General features: G+C 44.0%; 1 protein-coding gene across 3 annotated transcripts in view; it reads left to right on the forward strand.

Annotated features, from left to right (window-relative positions):
• Positions 1-24,394, forward strand: part of SLC12A8 (solute carrier family 12 member 8) — a 165,509-nt gene that overhangs the window by 86,881 nt on the left and 54,234 nt on the right. For all 3 annotated transcript variants that reach the window (XM_030210542.1, XM_030210543.1, XM_030210544.1), the window contains exons 6-8: positions 9,442-9,555; positions 16,216-16,303; positions 23,713-23,800. In XM_030210542.1, the coding sequence (XP_030066402.1) occupies positions 9,442-9,555; positions 16,216-16,303; positions 23,713-23,800 (290 nt within the window). The remainder of the gene's footprint in view (positions 1-9,441; positions 9,556-16,215; positions 16,304-23,712; positions 23,801-24,394) is intronic.

The following is a 24,394-nucleotide window of genomic DNA, read 5'->3' on the forward strand; positions in this document are numbered from 1 at the left end:
CATATGTCTTTATGCCTTCTTATCGCCCTCTAAGCTCCCATTGTTTCCTTCCAATGTTTCAATGTTTGTGCTCCATTGTTACACTCCCAACGACACTTCAATTGTTTCGCATAATTATGCAAAATGTAATCCATAACCAATCTGTAACAAATTGTATTTCCAACATTTAACTCATATTGTAAGCCACACTGAACCCGCAAAAAGGTGGGAAAATGTGGGATACAAATGCAATAAATAAATAAATAAATAAGTGACTGCTTTTCCCCTCAAGACACGCATGTTCAGTTTTGAAACTGAGCTTGCGTGAGGTGAGAGAAAAAGTAGCCTCAGGGGTGAGGCAGGCAATTGTGGCAGAGTGAAGAGCAGACTGGAGGAAGACTTCTTCTGCTGGCGGGGCCTTGGGATCCTCGCCAGCCAACGTATTTGTAGTTGCGGCGGGGGTGTGTGTGTGTGGCAGTGGCGGAGATCCTGGGGGGCCGCAGTGGCAGCAATCCTGGGGGGGATAGACAGCAGCGACAATGATCCTGGGGGTCGGCTCAGTCTCTCGGCGGCCCTGGACCAAAGGTCATCTGACCCAGTATACTGTTTTGGCCAATCCAGGCCACAAGTACCTGGCAGAATCCCCAAAAGTAGTTAAATTCAATGCAAGAGGAGCTCCCACAGAAGATGCCAGTGTTAAATCATCAACTGCTACAATGGCAGATGGCTTTACTGGTACGACAGTTCTTGGTGTGGAGTGGGGCTTCCATCTTCTCTCTGGCGGATGCTCTGCCGTCAAACTGGCATTTTGGTTCCAGTATTCAAGCTGATCCCAAGTTAACTTGGCGCATGAAGTTAGGACAGGTGGAGATGTAATAGAAGCTTATAAAATTATGAGTGCGATGGAATGTTTGAATAGGGGACAGTTGATTAACGTTTCAATCAACACCAACCAAGTAGACTGAAAGCAAAGCATAGGAAGCATTGTTTTTTTAATGTAGCACACAATTCAATTTTGAAATCTGTTTCCGGAAGATGCGGTCAAGTTGACTAACATAACAGGGTTCAAGAGGTTAGGACAAGTTCCTGGAGGAAAAGTCCATAACAAATTATTAGTCATGTAGACTTGAGAGAGTCATTGCTTGTCCTTTGAAAGCTATGAGAAAGTTGATCTATTTTTTGGGATGTGCCAGGTACTTGTGACCTTCATTAGCTACTGTCAGAGACATGATGTTGAGCTTGAATGAACTTTGGTGTATTGACTTTCCAGTCCCAGAGAGTTCACAACGAATTTGTTACAAATCTATAGAAACTCCAGTCCACCCCAGGGAATATTCTCTAAAAAGCACTGTTGTGATAAGACACAAGCTTCTCCATTTGATTGCTCACAGTTCAGCGCCATCTTGGATCTCATTTTACCTTGTTATCACTATCTTATCCAGGCCGTTGACTTTTGTGTTATTGCCCTCTGCCAACGTCATCCCACAATGAGCATTTGTGGTGTTTGTGTCCCCACCAATACTGAAAGGTACACATTTATTTTTAGCTTTCTTTTTTCACATAGTTTGCTGGGCAGTCTGCCATCTTGTGTGATGAAGAGTGGGTGGAGTGGCACTTATGCTACCTCGACTTCTAAAAGTGATCAAGAGTAGAGAGCAATCAGTCCTGGAGAGGAGCGTGAGGTTTTTTGAACTAAAGTTTACCAAGGAGAGGAGGAGTGAGTCGCCCCTGTGGTTGAGAGAGGGGAAAGCTGGTTGCAGAGGTCTGGGTACTAGGCTGAAGACGGCAGGGGCCTAAGCACAGAGTTGACGCTAGAGGAGAGTCGGAGATAATCCAGAAACTAAACAATCCACTTTGCTTTTCATGTGTTCCTATGAAGCCTGTTTTTGATTTGCACCTGTTTCTTTTACTGTTTTTTTTAATTTGTACTTGTGAATCATTTTGAATGGATTTTTTCATTAAAATGGTATGAACCTTTTATAAATGAATAAATACTGGCAAATAAGGTATTTATAAAACAGCAGTAAAAACCTTGGAAAAATTCAGCAATATCACAGTTACAATTCAAACAAGGTAGTTCAAGTGAGAATGACACAATTAGTAGCAAGTTCCTGTAAAAATCCACAAATTACTGTTCCTTCCTCCTTAGTGTATGTACTGGCTAAGATCCTTCTTTAGGTTTTTCTGGTATCAGGCTGTACAGTGATCATATATCTTTTTATCATAAATTGTAAACATTTTTATTTCAGAAATAATTTCAGTATTGAGTGGCTTATAATTTTTAAATTATGAGATATAATGAGTCATAATATTGTAATTCCTAGTAATGACTAGTCATTTTTAATAGAGAGAATCCACAAACGTGGAGAACTCAGTAGATCCCACGGTGCGAATAAAGAAGATAAAAAGGGTGGGAGTGTAAGCCAGGCTATCCAAAGACTGAAACCAAAAGGTTCAATTAAAAATATGTGACGTTGTAATAGTTTTGTAACAAATAATAACATCAGGAGTCTGATCACTACGTTAAACCAATGAAGGGAGATTATAAATAGTTATAAATCTCAAAATCTCACCGCTCAAAAACAAACCAAATGATAGATCTGCAGGCAGGATCTAAAAAGGTCTTTAAAAAGACCGTTCATTGGGTGATCCTTCTGCCGCTGCGTGCTGTAACACCAATAGCGTAGCGATCAGACTCCTGATGTAGGCCACCTGGCCGAAACACAACGGTTGTGTCGAGTCGTTCTCTATGTAAAATTGTTTTATTATTAGAGTCGTTCTCTATGTAAAGTTGTTTTATTATTATTTGTTACAAAACTATTAAAACGTCACATATTTTTAATTGAACCTTTTGGTTTCAGTCTTTGGATAGCCTGGCTTACACTCCCACCTTTTTTTATCTTCTCTAGTCATTTTTATTGCCATCCACAGAGAACTGTGAGTATCTAGCAGAAGATAAATGCTATTATTATATTGTATTGTATTGTACTTCTTCAACTTCTCTCTTTGCTGGTTCCTAGGTTGTATCCATTCTTCTTGCTCTACAGAGGACACTTCCAACAGAATGGACTTTCACAGTAAATCACAAACCTTTTTAGTACTTAAGTACCCAATCGTGTGGTGCCCTGGACTCTGCAGAGAAATCCAAAATCTTGTTCCAAATACCACCTTAGAGGAAGGCGCAAAACGATATTAAGGCTTTCCTTTCCCAAAGGCAGACATCCACTCAAAAAATCTCAAGAATTCCTCTAGGTGCTAGGAATGCACTGGGGTTCGGCCCCTCACACCATAGACTAGACTTCTCAGTAGGCAAGGTAGGGTACATTGTTTTGCAACACCTCCTGAGGGAAGCATGCTCTCTGGCTGGGATCACCCAGGCACCCTTTGTCTGAGTACTGGTAGGCTTTTGCTGTTCTCATTGACCAATTACCTCTGGCTCATTCTATACGCTCCTTACTTCTGTCCATCTATCTAATGCCTTCTTTCAGTTAGGTCTACCAGCCTAGTAGGGTTACCATATGGCTCCAGAAAAAGGAGGACGGATTGAGCCAGCCGGGTTTTACTTCCATTGCTTTCCAAGCAATGGAAGTAAAACCCGGCTGGCTCAATTACTTCCATTGAAAGCAATGGAAGTAAAACCCGGCTGGCTCAATTACTTCCATTGAAAGCAATGGAAGTGAAACCCGGCTGGCTCAATCCGTCCTCCTTTTTCTGGAGCCATATGGTAACCCTAGGGGTATTCCCTCTCCTTTTGCTTCCATTAGAAGTCCTTGAGCCCTCCTGGGCTCCCTCCAGTGTCCTTGCTGTGCTGACATCTTCTCCCGTTAGCTCTAATCTCAGGGCTTCTTACAGTTCCTTCCAAAATCCTGGAAGGAGAGCACCCACTGACAGTAATAGGTCTCTTAACCCTTCCTCCATTATATCTGCTTTTATTTCTCTTCACTGGCTTCCTGTTCAGTCTCGAGTTTTATTTAAGTTGACCTGTATAATTTTTAAAATGTTTGATGACGCATCTCCAGCTTATCTTTTTAGATTAATTTCTTTTCCTTCTGTTCATGGAATCTTGAAAGTTAGCGATCCATTTTGCGCAATTTTACCTTCATTTTCAAAAGTTAGATATAAAAAGATTTTGGAAGCTTCTTTTAGTTATCAGGCCCCTCACTTTTGGCTTTCACTCCCTTCTTCTGAACTTCAAAGAATTTAAAGAATTATCTGTTCAAAAGGTTTCTGTCTTAATTTTTTAAGTAGTTATTTTAGGGCTTCTTTCACAAAGTCATGCTAGCGATTCTCTAGCGGCAAATGAGAGGAAGGCAGCCCATAGGAAATGAATGGACTTTCTCTCATTTGCCGCACCAAGAATCGGTAGCTCGGCTTTGTAAAAGAGGTCCTTAGTTTGCTTTGTTACTCACTTTGAACCACTAATAAGTAGAGGTTAGCAGGATACAAGAATCGTATCACATCACATCATCTTAAGCACACAAACATTTAGGAGCAGAGACTTCAGAAAACTTTCTTACTCATACAGAGAAACCTTTCTCTTGCTACATATCATATTTATTAGGTTTTGCATGTATGAACTGATTGATGTTTTGTAGTTCCAAGTGGTATATAAATTAAATCAAATCTTGTGGTGACCTTCCTTCCTCCCGCTGCTGCTAAGGTCCTTTGTGTTTGTCTCCTGCATGCTTGAATTCTATCACTATGTTGGCTCTTACCGCCTGAACTGGAATTCCATTTCAGGTATCCACCCTTTTCAGAAAAAGTATTTTTTTGGCATTCCTTTGGAGCCTCCCTTGCTTCAGTGTAGTCTTATTTTCTGGGTATTTTTCCACTGCTTTTTGTATTAATGTCTCTGTTTCCTGGTTTCTTCAATGCCAAAAAAATCGCAGACAGATCTATTGAAGCAAAGAAGAACCCACCCCTTCTTCCTCATCCTTCTCCAGCAACATGAGTCATAAGTCAAAGAAATTAGTTCAGCCTCTTGAGATTCACCGGTTTGGTTTCCAGATTTTTATTTTTTATTCCTTCGGCAAGATAATAAAATTCAACAATACAGTATGAGCTCCTGGAAGTATCTTACTTGTGCTAAATATTTAGTTTGTACTTTACCATTTTCCTCGACGACTCAATATATTGCTGATAAATCAAGTTAATATATTGCAGTTGGTCTTGGCAAGTGGAGTTGAGTTGATAGCATTGGAAGATAAGTAGTTACAGCAATTATGAGTCAAAGAAGGCTGCCAAGTTTCTCAAAGCTCTTCCAACCAACTTGGAATTAAGACGTACATTTAACTGAAGGTTATTCCTTGTTCATAAATTCTGTTTCTCTAAAGCAGGCACAATTTAGAGATTCCTAAAAATTAACTTGAAACTGAAGAAATGGCATTTATTGTCTTAGTCCTCATCTTCTTTCACCTCTGCTAATTATTTTGTCGGGACACATTGGTGCCTTGCCAAACAATGTGTCTCTTGTATAAAGAAGAACGGAACATAGAGAGTGTAGGGAGCTGGTAAGATCCATTTGCTAAAAACACCTCCGTGGTAGTTATCACAGTAGTTCATTTCATCTAATAAATATTGTGACCTCTAGAGCATTACAGAAGTACATTTTTGTCAGCATGCAAAGAGTGAATAGTGAGATTGGAGTTGGATATCCCAGCAGAAGCATTCTATTTAAATTATTTATAATTTTTCATTTTACAAGGATCACTTGCAAACAGTAATACAGATATGACTGTACATTAATACATTATTAGAAGAAAACAATCTCAACTAGATAAATAGATTATATACAATCTTTCTCTTTCTTAGACCACAAAATAAATAGGGAGAGTGAAACAAGACAAGGGAATCAATTAAACAACAGTAAACCAAGAAAACGTGGTATTAACCTGATTATCCCCAGTTAATATTTATCTGAATCATTATTCCACATTGATCGTCTGGTTGGCTTTTTCAAACCCAAGACGTTGTATAGTCAATTAATTTCGTGGAAACATTCTTATTGTCCAATATTAGTGGAAATAATACACCTGATTTCATTTTTTCCCCTTTTAAAACCAGAAATTATTTAACATTCTATATATGTATAAGGGTGGCATCCAGATTGTAAGATGCCCAAGGCAACATTTAGTGAGTTGTGTCTTGTCTTTTGACTTTCACTCAAGGGTGGGAAATAATGCAACTTTCTATCCTCTTCTTTGGGGTCATTTTCCTAAGGCTTATGTTGTTTAAGTGTATGTTGTCTTTATAAAATAGATCATCTTTTTCAAAATTGTTAGAGGTGCCCTATTATAACATTAACCCCTAATGCTCCGATTGAAATAAGTATGTTCAGTCTCTGGGGGGTAAAATATGCTTATGTTGTGACACTGGAAATTTGACTTGTGCATGTAAAATCTTGCAGAATTTGTTACAGAAACTCATTACATTTCTGATTAAGAGCTATTTATTTGCACTTATGATTACTAGTTGGTCCAGAGGGCGGCTACAAAATTAGTAAGCAGTCTTGAATGCAAAAATTATAAGGACAGGCTTATGAACCTCAACATGTATACACTGGAAGAGAGGAGACATGATAGAAACGTTTAAATATCTCAAGGGCATTTATGTACAGGAAGAGAGCCTTTTTCAAATGAAGGAGAGCTCTGGAATGAGGGTGCATATGGCAAAGTTAAGAGGGAATAGGCTTAGGAGTAACCTAAGGAAGTATTGTTTCACAGAAAGGGTGGTGGAGGCGTGGAATGGTCTCCCGGTGGAGGTGGTGGAGTTGAGGACTGTTCCAGAATTTAAAAAGGCGTGGGATAAGCATGTGGGATCGCTTAGGAACAGGAAGAATTAGGGGTTACAGAGGATGGGCAGACTGGATGGGTCATATGGCCTGTATCTGCCATCATGTTTCTATGTTTCTACTAGTATCACTTGATAAACTATAAGGAGAGCCTTGATTGTTCTGGTGGTCTGAAACCTCCTTTATATCTGAATCTTGCTTCATGGCATTTTTCTAAAGACCGAAAGTTTACTTTTCTACTTTTTAAAATTAAATCAGCTCACTGCAGTACTGAACTTGAAGACTTCTCCTCAGTGTCCAGTTTAAGCTTTTTTAGATTCAGCTGGCCAAATAACTATGATATATGCTCTGTTTTGATCTGATTTTGGCTAAATCCTTAAAAATAATAAACCTTCCTTGAAAAGATTGTTCTCTTTTTGAAGGACAGTATTCAGAAGTCTTTTAGCAGGGTAATTAGACTCTCCGACAATTCTTCCTCCACGCCTTTTCCTGAGTAAAAGTATTTACAAGAATCAGCAGGTCCACATATGTGTGTAAATGACTAGACTATTCTGGAATTCAATGCACGAGCGCTGGAGTACAAAGTAAAGTCTAGTTTCTTCAAGTATAACGTTCTCCAAAGGTCCACCAAACCTAATTCTGTCATCAAAAGTTTATCCTCTTTCACTCCCCTTCTCAAGGTATAACTTTTGGAGGCTTTCTGTCTATCATGGGATCCAGGGGCGGACTGAAAATTCAGGCAACCGGGCAGTGCCCGAGGGCCCAGAGGCTCTGCCCGGATGCCCGGAATGCTGCTGGTGAGCTAGTGGCCTTAGCGGGAGTGGGGGAACATTTTCTTTCCTACCCGGCCCACTGGGCTGCCGCTATTCCCCCTCCCCACCTGGCACCACTGTATTTTAAAAATGGCGGCCGAGACTCCCTGTGGAAGTCTTGCGGGTGACTACCGCGGGAAGTCTCGGCCGCCATTTTGAAAACACCATTTACTAAATTTGGCCCTTGGTGTCCACCATTTTTGGTTCCTTTCATTTTAAAACAACCAAGCAACAGTGTACTTTTCAAACTGCATGTTCACGTAAAGGGATGCTAATACATAGTAACATAGTAGATGATGGCAGAGAAAGACCTTAAAGTCCATCCAGTCTGCCCAACAAGACAAACTCATATGTGCTACTTTATGTGCATACCTGACCTTGATTTGTATCTGCCACTCTCAGGGCACAGACTACAGAAGTCTGCCCAGCACTAGCCCCGCCTCCTAACCAATGGCTGCGCCTCTCACCACCGGTGCTGCCACCCAATCTCCGCTAAGCTTCTGAGGATCCATTCCTTCTGGATTACTTTATTTTTATCCCACACATTTTTGAATTCCGTTACCGTTTTCATCTCCACCACCTCCCATGGGAGGGCATTCCAAGTATCCACCACTCTCTCCATGAAAAAATACTTCCTGACATTTTTCTTGAGTCTGCCCCCCTTCCATCTCATTTCATGTCTTCTAATTCTACTGCCTTCCCATCTCCGTAAAAGGTTCTTTTGGGCTATATGTTTTCATGCTATTTCTAGGTTATTGCAAAAATTAGATGAATTCACATTTACAAAAGATGTGCATTAGAGCAGAATAGGTGATGGCAAATGTTCAAGTTACCTATCTGTGTTTTTTCAGCCTTTCAGATGAAATAATATAAAGGTAAATTTACCTTGATGTGTCTAATGTAGAAAGTTTGAGACAAGGCTTCTATTATCTACTCCAGCCTTTAAATTCAAGGTTCCTGACTTCATTTGTTTCAACTTCAAGCCCTAAGGCAACTGAGGTCTACAGAAGTGGTCCTACAGCTAGGGTTGTGGAGCTGGAAAATTTCCTAGAGTGTTTGCTTCTTTCATTGTTTTGCCTTTTGTCTTCAAGGGAAGCAGAAGAGCGTACACTGTTTTGAAAGAGTGCATGTTTGTGAACCATTGCACATATGCAAATAGGGCTCGATTCTATATATGGCTCCAAAAAAAAAGCAGTATTCTATAAGCAACACTTAAGTTAGACGCAGTTTATAGAATAACGTTTATGCCCGGCAATCCCGCCTAACTTTAGGCACAGCCATTTGCACCAACTGAAACGTGGTGTAAGTGTACACACCTAAATTAGGCACGTATTGACGTTATTCAGTAACACACGTTAATTTTATAAACGCCCCTGTTGTGCCCATGCCCCTCTCATTTCTGCACCCCCTTTTTCAAATCACACTTAAATGCCAATAAAATCTAATTAGTGCCAGTAATTGCTTGTTAAGCCAATTGGTGCTAATTAGCTTGTTATTCAGTTGAATTGTGTGTGCAAATTAAGCACATGTGCAATTTATGACGACATTTATAGTATTAGGGTGATCGTATGCGCTTGGGTGAAACAGTGCGCACTCTGCAAATAGTGTTCATTCTTTTTTTAAAGCGTGCACGCTATTGATGGCACGCAATAAAACACAAAACGTTTGTTCTTTTCTGCTAATTTTTGTTTGCCAGCAACATGAAATGACATAGGAAATGTTTCAAATGGATGCACATGCTTACTTCAAACAGGCTGTTTCCAGGAATAATAGACAGAGCCTGTTCTCGTCACGCTGCTTTTGTGTTCACCGAAGACTTTTTCCTGATCGTTTTATTTCCATGTTTCCCTTTCCACGCAGAACACGGGTTTGTTGGGTATTCTGAAGAACTTTTGCGTAACAACACCTTTGCGGACTACAGCCCAGGGGAAACGTTCTTTACTGTTTTTGGAGTTTTTTTCCCTGCTGCTACAGGTACGTCAGTGTAGTCCTTGTTAATGAATGTGCTATATTAGGAAGGTCCAAGAAACCAAAAGGGAAGACGATCTGCAAACTCCAAGAGGGAAAATCTACAGAGCAGATCGTTATGAGAAAAAATATATATAATTTATTAATGAAATACTAAAAATGTATATACAAATCAGCCCGACACAGGCCGTGTTTCACCCAGCAGGGCTTGCTACAGGGGCTACACAATGATCCTTTACTGTCAAAATATGGTAGTTTTGATGAAACCAAATGTACAGAAGCCCGCAATCGTAAATCTTCTGATATATATGTTGAAAAAAACAGCTCAATCGAATAAACCAGAAAAAAGTGCTGACATAAAATACTCTCTTGAGTGTAGCCCCTGAAGCAGCCCTGCTGGGTGAAACACGGCCTGTGTCGGGCTGATTTCTATATACATTTTTAGTATTTCATTAATAAATTATATATTTTTTCTCATAACGATCAGCTCTGTTGATTTTCCACATTGTGAAGGGACATGTCTCATATATCCGAGCTTTGTCTCTGCTTTTGACACCCCGTGCAGCTATAAAACAGCATGTTGTCTACACCCACAATTTGGAAGGCTATGCGCTAACTTACGAAAACAATTACATAGGAACTCATAAACCCCATGCTCTCCACACAAACCTTATTCCAAAATATCCATCTATATTATAAACATTGGGGCCCTTTTACTAAGCTGCATAGGTGCCTACGCACGATGAGCGCCCGCCAAATTGGAGTTACTGCCCGGTTACTGTGTGGCCTTTGCGGTAATTTCAATTTTGGCGTGCGTCCGCTACACATGTCTGAAAAATATTTTTTTATTTTCTGGTATGCGTAACGGACGCACGCAGTTCATTACCACCCAGATTCTTTACCGCTAGGTCAATGGCTGGCGGTAAGGTCTCAGACCCAAAATAGACGCGCGGCAATTTTGAGTTTGCCGCATGTCCATTTTCGGCAAAAAAAGGCCTTTTTTTACAGGCGTGCTAAAAAATGGATTGGCGCACGCCCAAAACCTGCGCCTACACTACCGCAAGCCATTTTTCAGCGTGCCTTTGTAAAAGGACCCCATTATTTGCTGTTCTAGGTAAGTCACTGTTCTCTCGTACTTTTCAAATAGGCCAATATTTAATATAAGCAACTACTTGCCAACCAGTGGCGTAGCCAAGGGTGGGCTTGGGTGGGCCCAGGCCCACCCACTTTGGGCTCAGGCCCACCTAGTACCAGCATAGCTATAATGTGGCTGGCAGGGATCTCCAAGCCCCCCATCCGAAAACTCCCAACAACTGTCCCTCCTGCAAACCTTGTAAATAGCAGATCTTCACCTGCAGTGAGCAGTGACTGATGCATACTGCTCGCACCGGCCCCATAGCCTTCACTCTGATGTATTCTTGCCTAGGCGGAAACAGGAAGTTGCATCAGAGTATGGAGCCAACATCAGCTGTGTGTATTAGTTGCTGCCTGTTGCCGGTGAAAATCTGCTATTTAAAAGGTATGCAGGAGAGGGAGGATATTTGAGAGACCATATGGCATGCAGGTGAGAGGAGAGACCACATCATCTGTGGGATGAGGTGGGGTTCTTCTGCCCACCCATCTTGGGCCCAGGCCCACCCAAAATTGGGTGTCTGGCTACGCCCCTGTTGCCAACTATCCATATATTTTTAAAATGTATACACAATTTATTGGGCTGTTTAAATTGCAGCGTGCACAGTTTTGAAGGGGGAGGGCACGTTGGCATGGCTTGTGGAGGCTGGGAAAGTATACATGTGTCTCTGATTCTGTAAAACCCTTCCTCCCCAGTGACGTAGGAAGGTGGGGCGGTCCGCCCCGGGTGCACGCCGCTGGGGGGTGTCGGCGCCTCGCTGGTTCCTTGCTCTCTCTGCCCCGGGGGCAGAGAGAGCAGGGAACCAGCGAGGCGCCGACACCCCCCAGCGGCGTGCACTCGGCGGATTGGCTCTCCCGCCTGCCCCTCGCCGCCTTCCAGGTATGTTCTCGGGGGAGAAGGGGGTTGCACTCTGGAGGGGGGAGGGTGCGCCGCGCTGCACCCGGGGGGGGGGGGGGGTGTGTGCAGCGGCGACCCACCCCGGGTGTCAGCTGCCCTCGCGACGCCACTGTTCCTCCCACCTTATCATTTGTCAGTGTCAACCTCCTTGTCTCTTCTCCCAAACCTAGCATCTCCTCTCTTTCTCCCTCAGGGTTGTAGCACCCTGAGCCAACTTTTGCTCCCCCGCTTTGGGGTCAATGTTGCGGTATGAACTGTATAGATAGCAGGGCTTATACCATGAGAATGGCCCCAAACCAGAAAAAGTACCTGCATTGTCTGATCGTTTTATTTTTCCAGTTGGGTTGGTCCTGGTTCCTCTTTTTCACTTCCTCTTCCTGGTTTTCTCCAACATTCATTTCCAGGATTTTATTTCTATTTTCTGTTTCTACCTGATCTTTATCTTCTTCCCTGCTTCCACTACATCTATCAGCATCACCATTTTTTCTCTGCTTTTCTCATCTGCCTTTTTATATTTATTTTTTTTATTTTTTGTTACATTTGTACCCTGCGCTTTCCCACTCATGGCAGGCTCAATGCGGCTTACATGGGGCAATGGAGGGTTAAATGACTTGCCCAGAGTCACAAGGAGCTGCCTGTGCCTGAAGTGGGAATCGAACTCAGTTCCTCAGTTCCCCAGGACCAAAGTCCACCACCCTAACCACTAGGCCATTCCTCCACTGTTGCTACTATTTGAGATTCTACATGGAATGTTGCTATTCCAACATTCCATGTAGAAGTCGGCCCTTGCAGATCACCAATGTGGCCGCGCAGGCTTCTACATGGAATGTTGCTAGTGGAATAGCAACATTCCATGTAGAATCTCCAAAAGTAGCAACATTCCATGTAGAATCTCCAATAGTATCTATTTTATTTTTGTTACATTTGTACCCCGCGCTTTCCCACTCATGGCAGGCTCAATGCGGCTTACATGGGGCAGTGGAGGGTTAAGTGACTTGCCCAGAGTCACAAGGAGCTGCCTGTGCCTGAAGTGGGAATCAAACTCAGTTCCTCAGGACCAAGGTCCACCACTCTAACCACTAGGCCACTCCTCCACTATAGTTAGATTTCATTTCTCTTTGTCCCCCGCCCCATCCAATCTGCAGTTTCCCTCTTTTCACCTACTTACTAGCTTTCCATTTTCTTACTCCTATTTTCTTCCCATTTCCCACCTCTATTTCTCATTCTTTCCTTGGCATCTTCTCCCCTCATCTTTCACCCACTTTCTAGTCCTCCATTTCCACCCTACCCAGCCTCATATACCTTCCTCTTACCAGCCCCGGCTACTTCAGAGTCACTGAACCCCTTTCCACCTCCAGTCCCTTTTCTATATCTTACCCCATCCATGCTCCCCTTTTACCTCCCCCCTTTCTACCCTCTCTCAAGTCCTCTACCCTCTTGCCATTTCTGTAGCCTTCTTTCCCTTTCAGTTGCCCCCCCAACCCCCTGTAGGTCTTTCAAACTGTATCTCCTCCCCATTTTTCTGCATTTAGTCTTATACCCTCATCCAATCACTTAACCTCCACTATCCTTACACCAAGTTCCCATTGTTCCATCCTACCCAATCCCCGAGTCTCCACTTACACTCCCAATACTCAGGCAATCGTAGAGTCTGTCTTTCTCTGGTCTTCCACTCAGTCCTAGAGGCTATGCCTAATTCAGAGTCACTACTGTCCCTCACTCCTTTGTCCTTGTATCTGCCCTCCAGCCCCCTTTTCCTAGACATTCATTGACTCTACCTTTTCCACCATACCTAATTCACTCATTCTTTAGTATCCTTCTCCTCCATATTCCCTTACTTTTCCCCTCATCAGCCTCCATCTCCCATCTCCCGGTACCTAGCCCCAGCATCAATCATCAGACCCTGTCTCACAGTCCCCAGTATCTAGCTCCCTTCTCCCAACCCCAGCCTCCACCACCAACTCCCTTCTCTCAGTCCCCATCCTCAGCATAAACTGCCTTCTCCCAGCCCCCAACTCTTTTCTCCCAGTGCCCAGCCCCAGCATTAACCTCCACCCCCTTCCTCCAAGTCCCCAAGACAGCATTAGCCTTCAGCCCCAGCATCAGTCTCCTGCTTCTTTCTCCCGAACTCAGCCCTCACCCCTCTTTTTCCAGCCCCAGCATCAGTTTCAGTCTCCAGTTCTGAGTTCATTTCTACCTGCCCCAGCAGCTGTGGTAGCATGTTCTTCTCTACAGCAATTGTGCTGTCAGGGCCGGTCTTAGGCAGAGGCGGCCGCATAGGGCGCCGCTCAGCGTGCCTCAACTCTGCCTCGTGCCTCCGCTCCGACCTGGACCTGGACCGCATCGAGTCACTCAACCTCTCTCCAACCATAGGCAGATAAAGCATTCCTGGCATACCTTGTACACTGTAGCACTCTGCTGGATCTTTTCTTAATATTTTTCCTTATTTTCTCCTTTGTTATGAGAATTGGAACTACTAATTGTAGTGGACTTGAACTGAATAATTTCTGGGGAGGGGGAGGGGGAGGTTTCATGATGATAGCATTGTGCTTATTATTTCAATCATTTTTTTTGTACAAGTTTAGCTTCATTTGTCTTTATTTGAAATTTCATAAATAAAAAAAATTTCTAAAAATGGAATAATCTTATCAATGGGGTGGAGCTAGGGTGGGGGCGGAGCTAGGATGGGGCCCCACCAAATTGGTCTGCACAGGGCCCCGCACTTGCTAAGTGTGCTGTTCCTCTTACTACATTGCAAAGCAGGTTTGAAACATAAAACTAGGCATAGAAGCAGAAAGCGCCTTGTCTCCAGTTTTCAAATCTTTAGGGCAGCACAGCTTGGGTGGTGGGGGTGTGAGGAACATGGTGGCAGCTGCGAAGGGGCAATCCAGTGAGGCAAGCTTTTGGTGGCTCTTCACGGGCACTCTGGCCCTGGTCTCCCTAATCCCTTCTCCCCAGTGACCAGCATATCCCCTACCCCAACCCAAAATTGTCCCCCATTTTTCTTCTCCCTCCCCTTCCCCCCATGTTCCTGCATGCCCCCCCCCCCTCTCTCTTCTCTTTCCACATCCAGCGTCATCCCTTCTTGCCCCTCCCCCGGTCTACCTCCTCCCCTTAAACCTGCCCTTTGTCTCCCTATTCTTTTCGTTTTGGTGTCCAGCATATCCCCTCTCCCAGTGCAAAAATGTATGCCATCTTTCTTCTCCCTCTCCTGACCCACATGTTCCAGTTTCTTCCCCTCTCCCTCTCTCTCTCTCTCTCTTCCTTCCCTGTCCAGCTTTGTCCTTTTTTGCCCCCTTCTCTCCTCCCCTCTTGGATTCCTCTGGTCCTGTGACTCCTTTCCAGTGCAGGTGCTGTCAGCAGGAAGTAGAAATGGCCAGTGCAGATCTTCGTGCTGCAGCGCTTCCTGGCAGGTTCTGCCAAAACTGCCCCCCACAGCAACAGGAACTGCATCGGGAGTGGGAGCCAGCAGAGCCCGACAGGAAGCGCTGCAGCATAAGACTCTGCACTGATCATTTTTAGTTTCTTCTGGGAAGGAGCTGTGGGACCAGGGCAACATTAAGGGGAGGGAGCAGATGCATGGGGGAGGGTGGGGGGAAGAAGGGACAAAGCTAAATAGGGAAGGGGGGGAGAGAGAATACTGTAACGTGTGGAGCAGGGGAGTGAGAATGAGGCTCTCGGTCCAGCAGCATTTGGGTAGGGTTACCATATGTCCGGATTTACCCGGACATGTCCTCTTTTTGAGGACATGTCTGGGCAACCGGGCGGGTTTTGCCAATCTGCCCGTTTGTCTGGATTTCTGGACAAACGGGGCAGGCTGGTGGGCTAGCCTCCCCTCCCCTTAGTTACTACTGCCCTGGTGGTCTAGTGACCTCTTCCGCCTTCGGGGCAGGAAAGAGCCCCCTCTTTCCTGCCCGGAGCGCTGCCCCGCATGCCTCCTTCCTGTTGGTGATCTCGGCGCCGATTCAAAATGGCCGCCGAGAGTTGAAGTGACCTCGCCGAGATCACCAACAGGAAGGATGCATGCGCGGCAGCGCTCCGGGCAGGAAAGAGGGGGCTCTTTCCTGCCCCGAAGAGGTCACTAGACCACCAGGGGAGTAGTAAGGAAAGGGGGAGGGGGGTGACGGGGAGGGGAGGTGATGGGGGTGTGTGACAGGGGGAAGGGAAAATGTGACAGGGGGCGGGGTAGGGTGTGGAAGGGGCGGGGCGGGTGTGTGGTAGGGCGGGGCATGTGCCCTCCTTTTTGCGGGAGAAAATACGGTAACCCTACATTTGGTGTGGGGGGGGGGGGGGGGGGTCAATGCCATCTCCTCACTCCCCAAACTATGTCCATGCGAATGACCCTGTTTTTTTAAAACCAAATGGGTGTTAGTTTACCTCATAAATATTCATTGTGATTATCCTTGAGAGCAGAACCAAAATACATGCACCATGGTCTAGTTGATCGATAATAGTGATCCTTGTTTAACACGTTGGGTAGCTGACTAGCACTAGGAAAAGAAGAGATGATACTGGGAATACACATGATATTCACAGTTTATGTGCTACGATAAGGAAGGAAAATCTGTTACATGAGGAAAATGTTTAGCTTCTTTAACAAGCTATTGTGTGTATGTATTTAAATATCTGAAATGCAGGTGTTATGGTTGGCTTCAATATGAGCGGAGACCTCAGGAAACCTGCTACCAATATCCCAACTGGATCATTGACGGCTATTGGTGTTTCGTAAGTCCTTCTAAATATCAAAATAATTTATTGTCTGTCTAGAGCTTGCTCTGATTATGATCAATTCATCTTCTCTTCCAATCAACCTTTTATTTCCTAGCCATCTGGAAAGTTCAAGTCTGGCTGTTCAAATGATCATTCATTGCCACCTCTTAGACTGACTTGCTCGTTAATGCAGATCTAATCATTTTTTTCACACTCTGGTAGTTTTCTTATTTGTTAACCCTACAGTTGCTGGACTTTTGAAATTCAGCTTCTGTAGGGGGAAAGAAAGTGATATCAAATGAGAAAATCTGAGAAACCAAGTAGTGAACCACACTTTCGGTACATGCAATTAAGCTTTTCTGTTGATGATATGGAGAAAATGTCCAAGCAGAGCACAGTCCCCAGTGACTGTGAATTATTAACTGCTTTATTTTCAGATTTTTAGGATTGTTTTAGATTTAATTACTCACCTTTTCCAGATCTAAGCTCAAGATGATTTACAAGCAGGTATGAAGGGAAGTTCTGTCACTAAGGGCCAGATTCTCTAAATGGTATTCAAAGGTAGGCACCGTTAAGATCTGTGCCAAGCGCCAATTCTATAAAGGTTGCTTAGTGCCGAGCATCCTTTATAGAATAACACTTAGCATGGATTACCGTGCCCAATTTGGGCGTGAAGACTTATGCCTGCTGACACCAGGTATAAATGCTGGCACCAGTGGCATAGCTACGTGGGCCACGGGGGCATGGGCCCCCCGTAGATTTGTCCCTGGACCCCCTGCTGACAACCCTCTCAACCCCCCCTCCCACCGCTAACCCTCCTCCCCTGCCGCCTTGGGCTACCTTTGCTGGCGGGGGACCCCAACCCCCGCCAGCTGAGGTCCTCTTCTTCCGGCGCAAGGCCGCCGCCCCCCTCCGTCCGCCACCGGGCCAGGCCCCCTGCATTGAAATCACAGCGCCTCTCACCTCTGTGTGAAAGCGCTGCAGGCAGCAGCAGACCGCCTCCCTTTGGGCCTCCTTCCCTCCCTGTGTCCCGCCCTCACGGATGTTACGTCAGACGAGGGCAGGACACAGGGAGGGAAGGAGGCCTGAAGGGAGGCGAATCGATCTGCTGCTGCCTGCAGCGCTTTCACACGGAGGTGAGAGGCACTGTGATTTCAATGCAGGGGGCCTGGCCCGGTGGCAGACAGTAGACGACGGAGCCAAGGGCGGGTGGGTGGGACTGCAGCGCCGGGCCCCCCTGCCCTCCCTCTCGGCTGCCCTGCTTGGCAGTAAGATGCCACTATAGAATTGCTGTTACCGACTTGGCCCTTAGGTTTGCATCTGAGACGATGGAGGGTGAAGGGACTTTCTCAAGATTTCAGAAGTGTCAATGTGGAAAGCAGAAACTGAACCATGCTTGCTGCTTCAACCACTAGGCTATTCCTCCAATCTTTCATTAATTTGACTTTGAAATGCATTTACATTGCGGTATACCACAGCAGAAATTCATCATCTGGAAATTATAAAAAGTAAAGAAAAATTAAGAGGCTCTAGAATTAGTTGCTAGAGAATGTGGTAAAAGCAGTTAGCTTAGTAGGGTTTTAAAAAAGATTTGGCTAATTTCCTAGAAGAAAAGTCCATAAGCCATTAAGAAGATGGACTTGGGAAAATCCACCGTATATTTTAGGATAAGCAGCATAAAATCTGTTTTCCTATTCTGGGATCTTGCCAGGTACTTGTGACCTGGATTGGCCACAGGCTTGATGGACCTTCATTCTGTCCCAGTATGGCAATGCTTATGTTCTTAATATGAGAATATACCATGTGGTAGGTGCAAATTTTGGGGCTCTTTTACTAAGGCGCTGTAGGCCTAACACGGGCCTACTACATGCTAAAAAAGCACTACTGTGGGATGCACTGAGGTAGTTTTTTGTTTAGTGCACGGTAACCCCGCACTGGAAATTATTTTTTTATTTTCCAGCAAGGGAGGCATGCCCATGAGCAGAAAGTAGGCATACCTGTGCTAATCAGGCAGCAGGGGCACATTACCGTGAACTACTCGAATAGTGCAGGAGCTCATGCTGACTCCTAAATAGGTGACGGTAAGGGCTTCCACGGTAATGGCCACGCGCTAGTGGGGAAATTAGCACGTGGCCATTACAAAGGAATATGGCAAGGTGGCCATTTTACTGTTGTGCTAAAAGTGGCCTCAGCACACGGAGAACCCACGCACCGACAACAGCGCCAGCCGCTTTTTAGCACGGCTTTGCAAAAGGGACCCCTTTATGTGGCAACCAGTGGGGGCGGAAGCAGCCTTTTCTAATTCTGGTCCTGTGCTGTAGTGCTGATTAGCATGCGGTAGGTTAGTATTTAGGAAACGGTAAGTGTTCCCACATTAACTGTTACATATTATCAGGTTAACGCTTCCATGCCCACTCTCTGCCTATGCTACACCCCCCTGACACAAAAACACTTGACACGTGGTTTGCCGTGTGGTAACTGATAAATTACCACAAAGCCCCTTATCATGGGTTTGTGTTAAGTTACCATGTGGTTTACTGCACTTGTGTAATTATTCATATAATTTCTGAACTGAGGTTTTTTTTTTTTTAAATGACTCAGGAAGTGTTGATATTTTGTCACGTTTTTAAATGTGAAGGCACTTTTTTTTCCCTGTCACTGGTGTCATGTCCGCGAAGCATTCCCGTGGGCTCAGCCCTACTATATCTGTTCCGTTCTGATGTGCCGACAGATCGATTAACCTTCTAATCTTGAAAGATTCCATTAACACTCTTCAGGAATTACTTCTGTTAGCTTTCCACTTTATTACCTGCGTCATGGAAAACATGCTTGCTATTTTCCAGTGCGGCAGCCACATTAGTCTGTAAGAGCAAAAAACGGCAAAGAAGCTGTTTGACATCTTATAGAGTAACCAGTTTATTGAGTCGTGAACTTTCAAAGTCAACTCAAGAGTTCACTTGGTCAGTTGTAACTCTAATGTTTTACATTGAGCAGGACAGACTTCTGAAGGTGGAGCAGGAAAATGCTGAGTCAGCCAAGCAGATTTATAATGTGTGGGCTTTTCATGCCTATGTCTTTCAAAACAATTCCTGTATGTTGTTTCGGGGCGAGGTTGTGTGGTGGACACTGGTACCTTATGTATAAAAGGTGTACTTTCTCTTCATGGGTGCTCTCTGGGCCTCATCTGGCTTTTCTTTTAAGGGCAAATATGAATCATTTCTCAGAAGAAATGGATCCTCAGGAGCTTAGCCGAGATTGGATAACAGAGCCGCGGAGCTGGTGGTTGGGAGGCGGGGTTAGTGCCGGGCAGACTTATATGGTCTGTGCCAGAGCCAATGGTGGGAGGCGGGGATAGTGCTGGGCAGACTTGTACGGTCTGTGCCCTGAAAAGACAAGTACAAATCAAGGTAAAGTATACACAAAAAAGTGGCACATTTCTTGGGCAGACTGGATGGACCGTGCAGGTCTTTTTCTGCCGTCATCTACTATGTTACTATTAGAGAAATGCTTTAAAAATGGTTGACTTTTCAATCAGATATTTAAGTTTGGCATATGATAGAATGCACTTAATTGTATCTACAACTTAATCAGAACCTGTTTTATAGAATAATAAAGACACAGCATTGTTTCTGTCTGCCAAAGGTAATTCTGTTCAGTGCATTTGAAGTTTGTTGTGGTCTGACATGATCTATGCCTTATTCTCCAGAGAGAAATACTGCGTAAAACCAAACGTCCTGCTGTTAACGGCGGTGCTCTGAGATGCACAGCCAGATAATGATGATATATGTTCCTAAAACTTCTTCAGATTTTCCATTACATGATCGCTGCGTGACTCGGGAGACTTTGCTTTAGTAACACGGTTTCTTTCCAGTATGGTCTGCGTCTCCTGCTTGATTGATTAGGTAGTCGGTACCAGTAACATCCCAGTTCATGCAATAATAAAGATCTGGGTCATTAGTGTTAATGTATAGTATCGAACCATACATAAGAAGTGTGGCAGAAGGGCAAACCTAACTAAGGCAGAGTCCGCTCGATGGACAAAGAGAAATAGCAAAAAAATGTAAAGTTAAAGGCAGGTTTTAGAAAGAATCCTGAAAGGTAACTTTAAAACCATACAAGAACGTAAGACCTTTGAAGTCAGAATGATTGAATATTTTAACACCCAACAGAAAGGACTTAACAAGGATCTGGGGTTCCTAGCCCATTATAAACCATAAAGCTGTATGTCTCTGTTGATCACCCCACCCCTCACCTATCCACACCCATCCTGTTAGAATATCAATGATATGCTTTGATGTCCCCATGCATACCTCCGACCCACCCCCATCCTCCCACCCTGTCAGACTGTCATAGTAATGCTTGAATGTTTTCACTTATATACACTGTCAGCTAGCACATTTGCTTATTTCCGATCTGAGGAAGAAGGGCAACCTTCGAAAGCTAATCAAGAAATGTATTAAGTTATGTCCAATAAAAAAGGTATCATCTTATTTTCTTTTCCATGTTTTATTTTGTTTGATTTCTATTGATAACCTTAAGAGTGGACTAACACGGCTTCCACACTCCTCTACTTAAGAAAGAATGTAGAAACTGGATTGAGACATCATGGTCAGGATGTATCAAATTCCAGTAGTATTTAAGAGAAGAATCTACTGACCCCTGTAAAAGGACTGTGTACTTCTCAACGTTCTTCACTGGTTCCCACTTAGGGAACGCATTACGTTCAAGATCTGCACGATTGTGCACAAAATCATTTACTCAGACACCCCAATCTACATGCTAAACCTTGTAGACTTACCTCCAAGAAACGCCACAAGATCATCCCGCAAATTTCTCGACCTGCACTTCCCCAGTTGTAAAGGACTAAAGTACAAACAGATGCATGCGACCACATTCTCGTATTTAGGCACGCAAATGTGGAACCTAGTGCCTACAGACTTGAGAACTATCGGCGAAACAACTATTTTTCGCAAATCTCTTAAGTCATATCTCTTCAGCAAGGCATACAATAAGAACTAATAGCCACAATAATTCACCCGACAATCCAATCAATTAAGATAACTCATCGACTATAGCTACCTTAAGCACCCCTCTCCTTCTTCTTTCTATCTTCATCTAACCTCTGCACAATAATAAATGTATACAGTGGGGGAAATAAGTATTTGATCCCTTGCTGATTTTGTAAGTTTGCCCACTGACAAAGACATGAGAAGCCCATAATTGAAGGGTAGGTTATTGGTAACAGTGAGAGATAGCACATCACAAATTAAATCCGGAAAATCACATTGTGGAAAGTATATGAATTTATTTGCATTCTGCAGAGGGAAATAAGTATTTGATCCCTCTGGCAAACAAGACCTAATACTTGGTGGCAAAACCCTTGTTGGCAAGCACAGCGGTCAGACGTCTTCTGTAGTTGATGATGAGGTTTGCACACATGTCAGGAGGAATTTTGGTCCACTCCTCTTTGCAGATCATCTCTAAATCATTAAGAGTTCTGGGCTGTCGCTTGGCAACTCGCAGCTTCAGCTCCCTCCATAAGTTTTCAATGGGATTAAGGTCTGGTGACTGGCTAGGCCACTCCATGACCCTAATGTGCTTCTTCCTGAGCCACTCCTTTGTTGCCTTGGCTGTATGTTTTGGGTCATTGTCGTGCTGGAAGACCCAGCCACGACCCATTTTTAAGGCCCTGGCGGAGGGAAGGAGGTTGTCACTCAGAATTGTACGGTACATGGCCCCATCCATTCTCCCATTGATGCGGTGAAGTAGTCCTGTGCCCTTAGCAGAGAAACACCCCCAAAACATAACATTTCCACCTCCATGCTTGACAGTGGGGACGGTGTTCTTTGGGTCATAGGCAGCATTTCTCTTCCTCCAAACACGGCGAGTTGAGTTCATGCCAAAGAGCTCAATTTTTGTCTCATCTGACCACAGCACCTTCTCCCAATCACTCTCGGCATCATCCAGGTGTTCACTGGCAAACTTCAGACGGGCCGTCACATGTGCCTTCCGGAGCAGGGGGACCTTGCGGGCACTGCAGGATTGCAATCCATTATGTCGTAATGTGTTACCAATGGTTTTCGTGGTGACAGTGGTCCCAGCTGCCTTGAGATCATTGACAAGTTCCCCCCTTGTAGTTATAGGCTGATTTCTAACCTTCCTCATGATCAAGGATACCCCACGAGGTGAGATTTTGCGTGGAGCCCCAGATCTTTGTCGATTGACAGTCATTTTGTTCTTCTTCCATTTTCTTACTATGGCACCAACAGTTGTCTCCTTCTCGCCCAGCGTCTTACTGATGGTTTTGTAGCCCATTCCAGCCTTGTGCAGGTGTATGATCTTGTCCCTGACATCCTTAGACAGCTCCTTGCTCTTGGCCATTTTGTAGAGGTTAGAGTCTGACTGATTCACTGAGTCTGTGGACAGGTGTCTTTCATACAGGTGACCATTGCCGACAGCTGTCTGTCATGCAGGTAACGAGTTGATTTGGAGCATCTACCTGGTCTGTAGGGGCCAGATCTCTTACTGGTTGGTGGGGGATCAAATACTTATTTCCCTCTGCAGAATGCAAATAAATTCATATACTTTCCACAATGTGATTTTCCGGATTTAATTTGTGATGTGCTATCTCTCACTGTTACCAATAACCTACCCTTCAATTATGGGCTGCTCATGTCTTTGTCAGTGGGCAAACTTACAAAATCAGCAAGGGATCAAATACTTATTTCCCCCACTGTATGTCACCTTGCAATGACAATGTTAACAAAACTATGTAAGCCACATTGAGCCTGCAAATACGTGGGATAATGTGGGATACAAATGCAATAAATAATAATAATAATAATTTAGTAAGATCCCAGTAATAACATCACGTCTGGGTATCCTAGGTGATGTCTGCTCTTGAAACCCCAATAAGTCTCTGATAAATGTTATATAACTGAGTATTTGAGTAAGTAGTAGTGCGGGATTGCTTGGATATTTGTATCAAGAGAAGAAAAAGGAGAAAACCTCCGCAAAGTCAGCCAAAGGTCAAAGAAACTGCAGTGGTGGTCCAGGAAAGGAGGAGAAAACCAGGGGTTCACATAATCTTTTATTGAAGAATGACCCTACTCGGCCGAGTTTCGGCAACAGCCTTCATCGGGGGGTCAACATAGACTTCAATGTGAACTGAAAGTGACACGTCCCCACACCATCTCCTTTAAAACTGGAGCAATCCTGCAAGCTGCTACTGCATATGAACAATAGTGATTATACTTGGGATGAATTAGGGGAGGCAAATGAATTAGAGGCAAATGAAGGTTTAAGGTGCCCTGTGGCAAGTAGGTATGGAAGTTTACATTACTGCTGCCACATCACATCATGGTTGCAAGGAACGTTTCTTACCACTGGAGCTAAATGTGCTTTTCTATTTCTGCTACTCACAGGTGGTTCCTGTACATAATCTTTGTCTTCTTATTGGGAGCCATTTGTACCAGGGAGTCGCTTCGTTATGAATTCATGATTGCCGAAAAGGTAAGCACTAGTTATAGGGAATGCACTGTTGATGATGGCTGTAGTAACCAGTGTTCCTCAGCATTCTTAATAAAGCTGCAATTTGGAATTACCCAGTACACATCAACAACTGTTAATCACCTTTTCCTTAACAAGTCTTAGAAATGTTTTTACTGTAGCTGGTTGCCCTTTGAGAATGTCAGAATGCTTCTTCGTCTCTGGTTCACCACATTACGCTGCATACCCCTCACTAAGTCGTGGAAATTACATTTTTCAATACTAGTTTCCCTCACATGACTTTCAGCATCAGTAATGGAACTATTTAATGCCAGACACTCCATGCTGGCATCTAGTATCAGGTGCTTCCTTATAAGGGATCGGTGGTATTACGTTCAGTAAATCTTCTGCAGATGTGACCAGATAGCAGAAGGTGTCAGCCTGTCACTGTACCCAGCACATTATTATATTATATATATATATATATATATATATTTATTTTTTTAATTTACAGTTTAGCAATTTTCCACAAGTAAAATACATAACATTTGAAAGAAAAATTTGGGCAAACACAATAAAATAAAATTATAGGTAATTTAAAGAAACAAAAACTGATGG

The sequence above is a fragment of the Microcaecilia unicolor genome, chromosome 7, assembly GCF_901765095.1.
Source record: "Microcaecilia unicolor chromosome 7, aMicUni1.1, whole genome shotgun sequence".
NCBI classification, from domain to species: domain Eukaryota; kingdom Metazoa; phylum Chordata; class Amphibia; order Gymnophiona; family Siphonopidae; genus Microcaecilia; species Microcaecilia unicolor.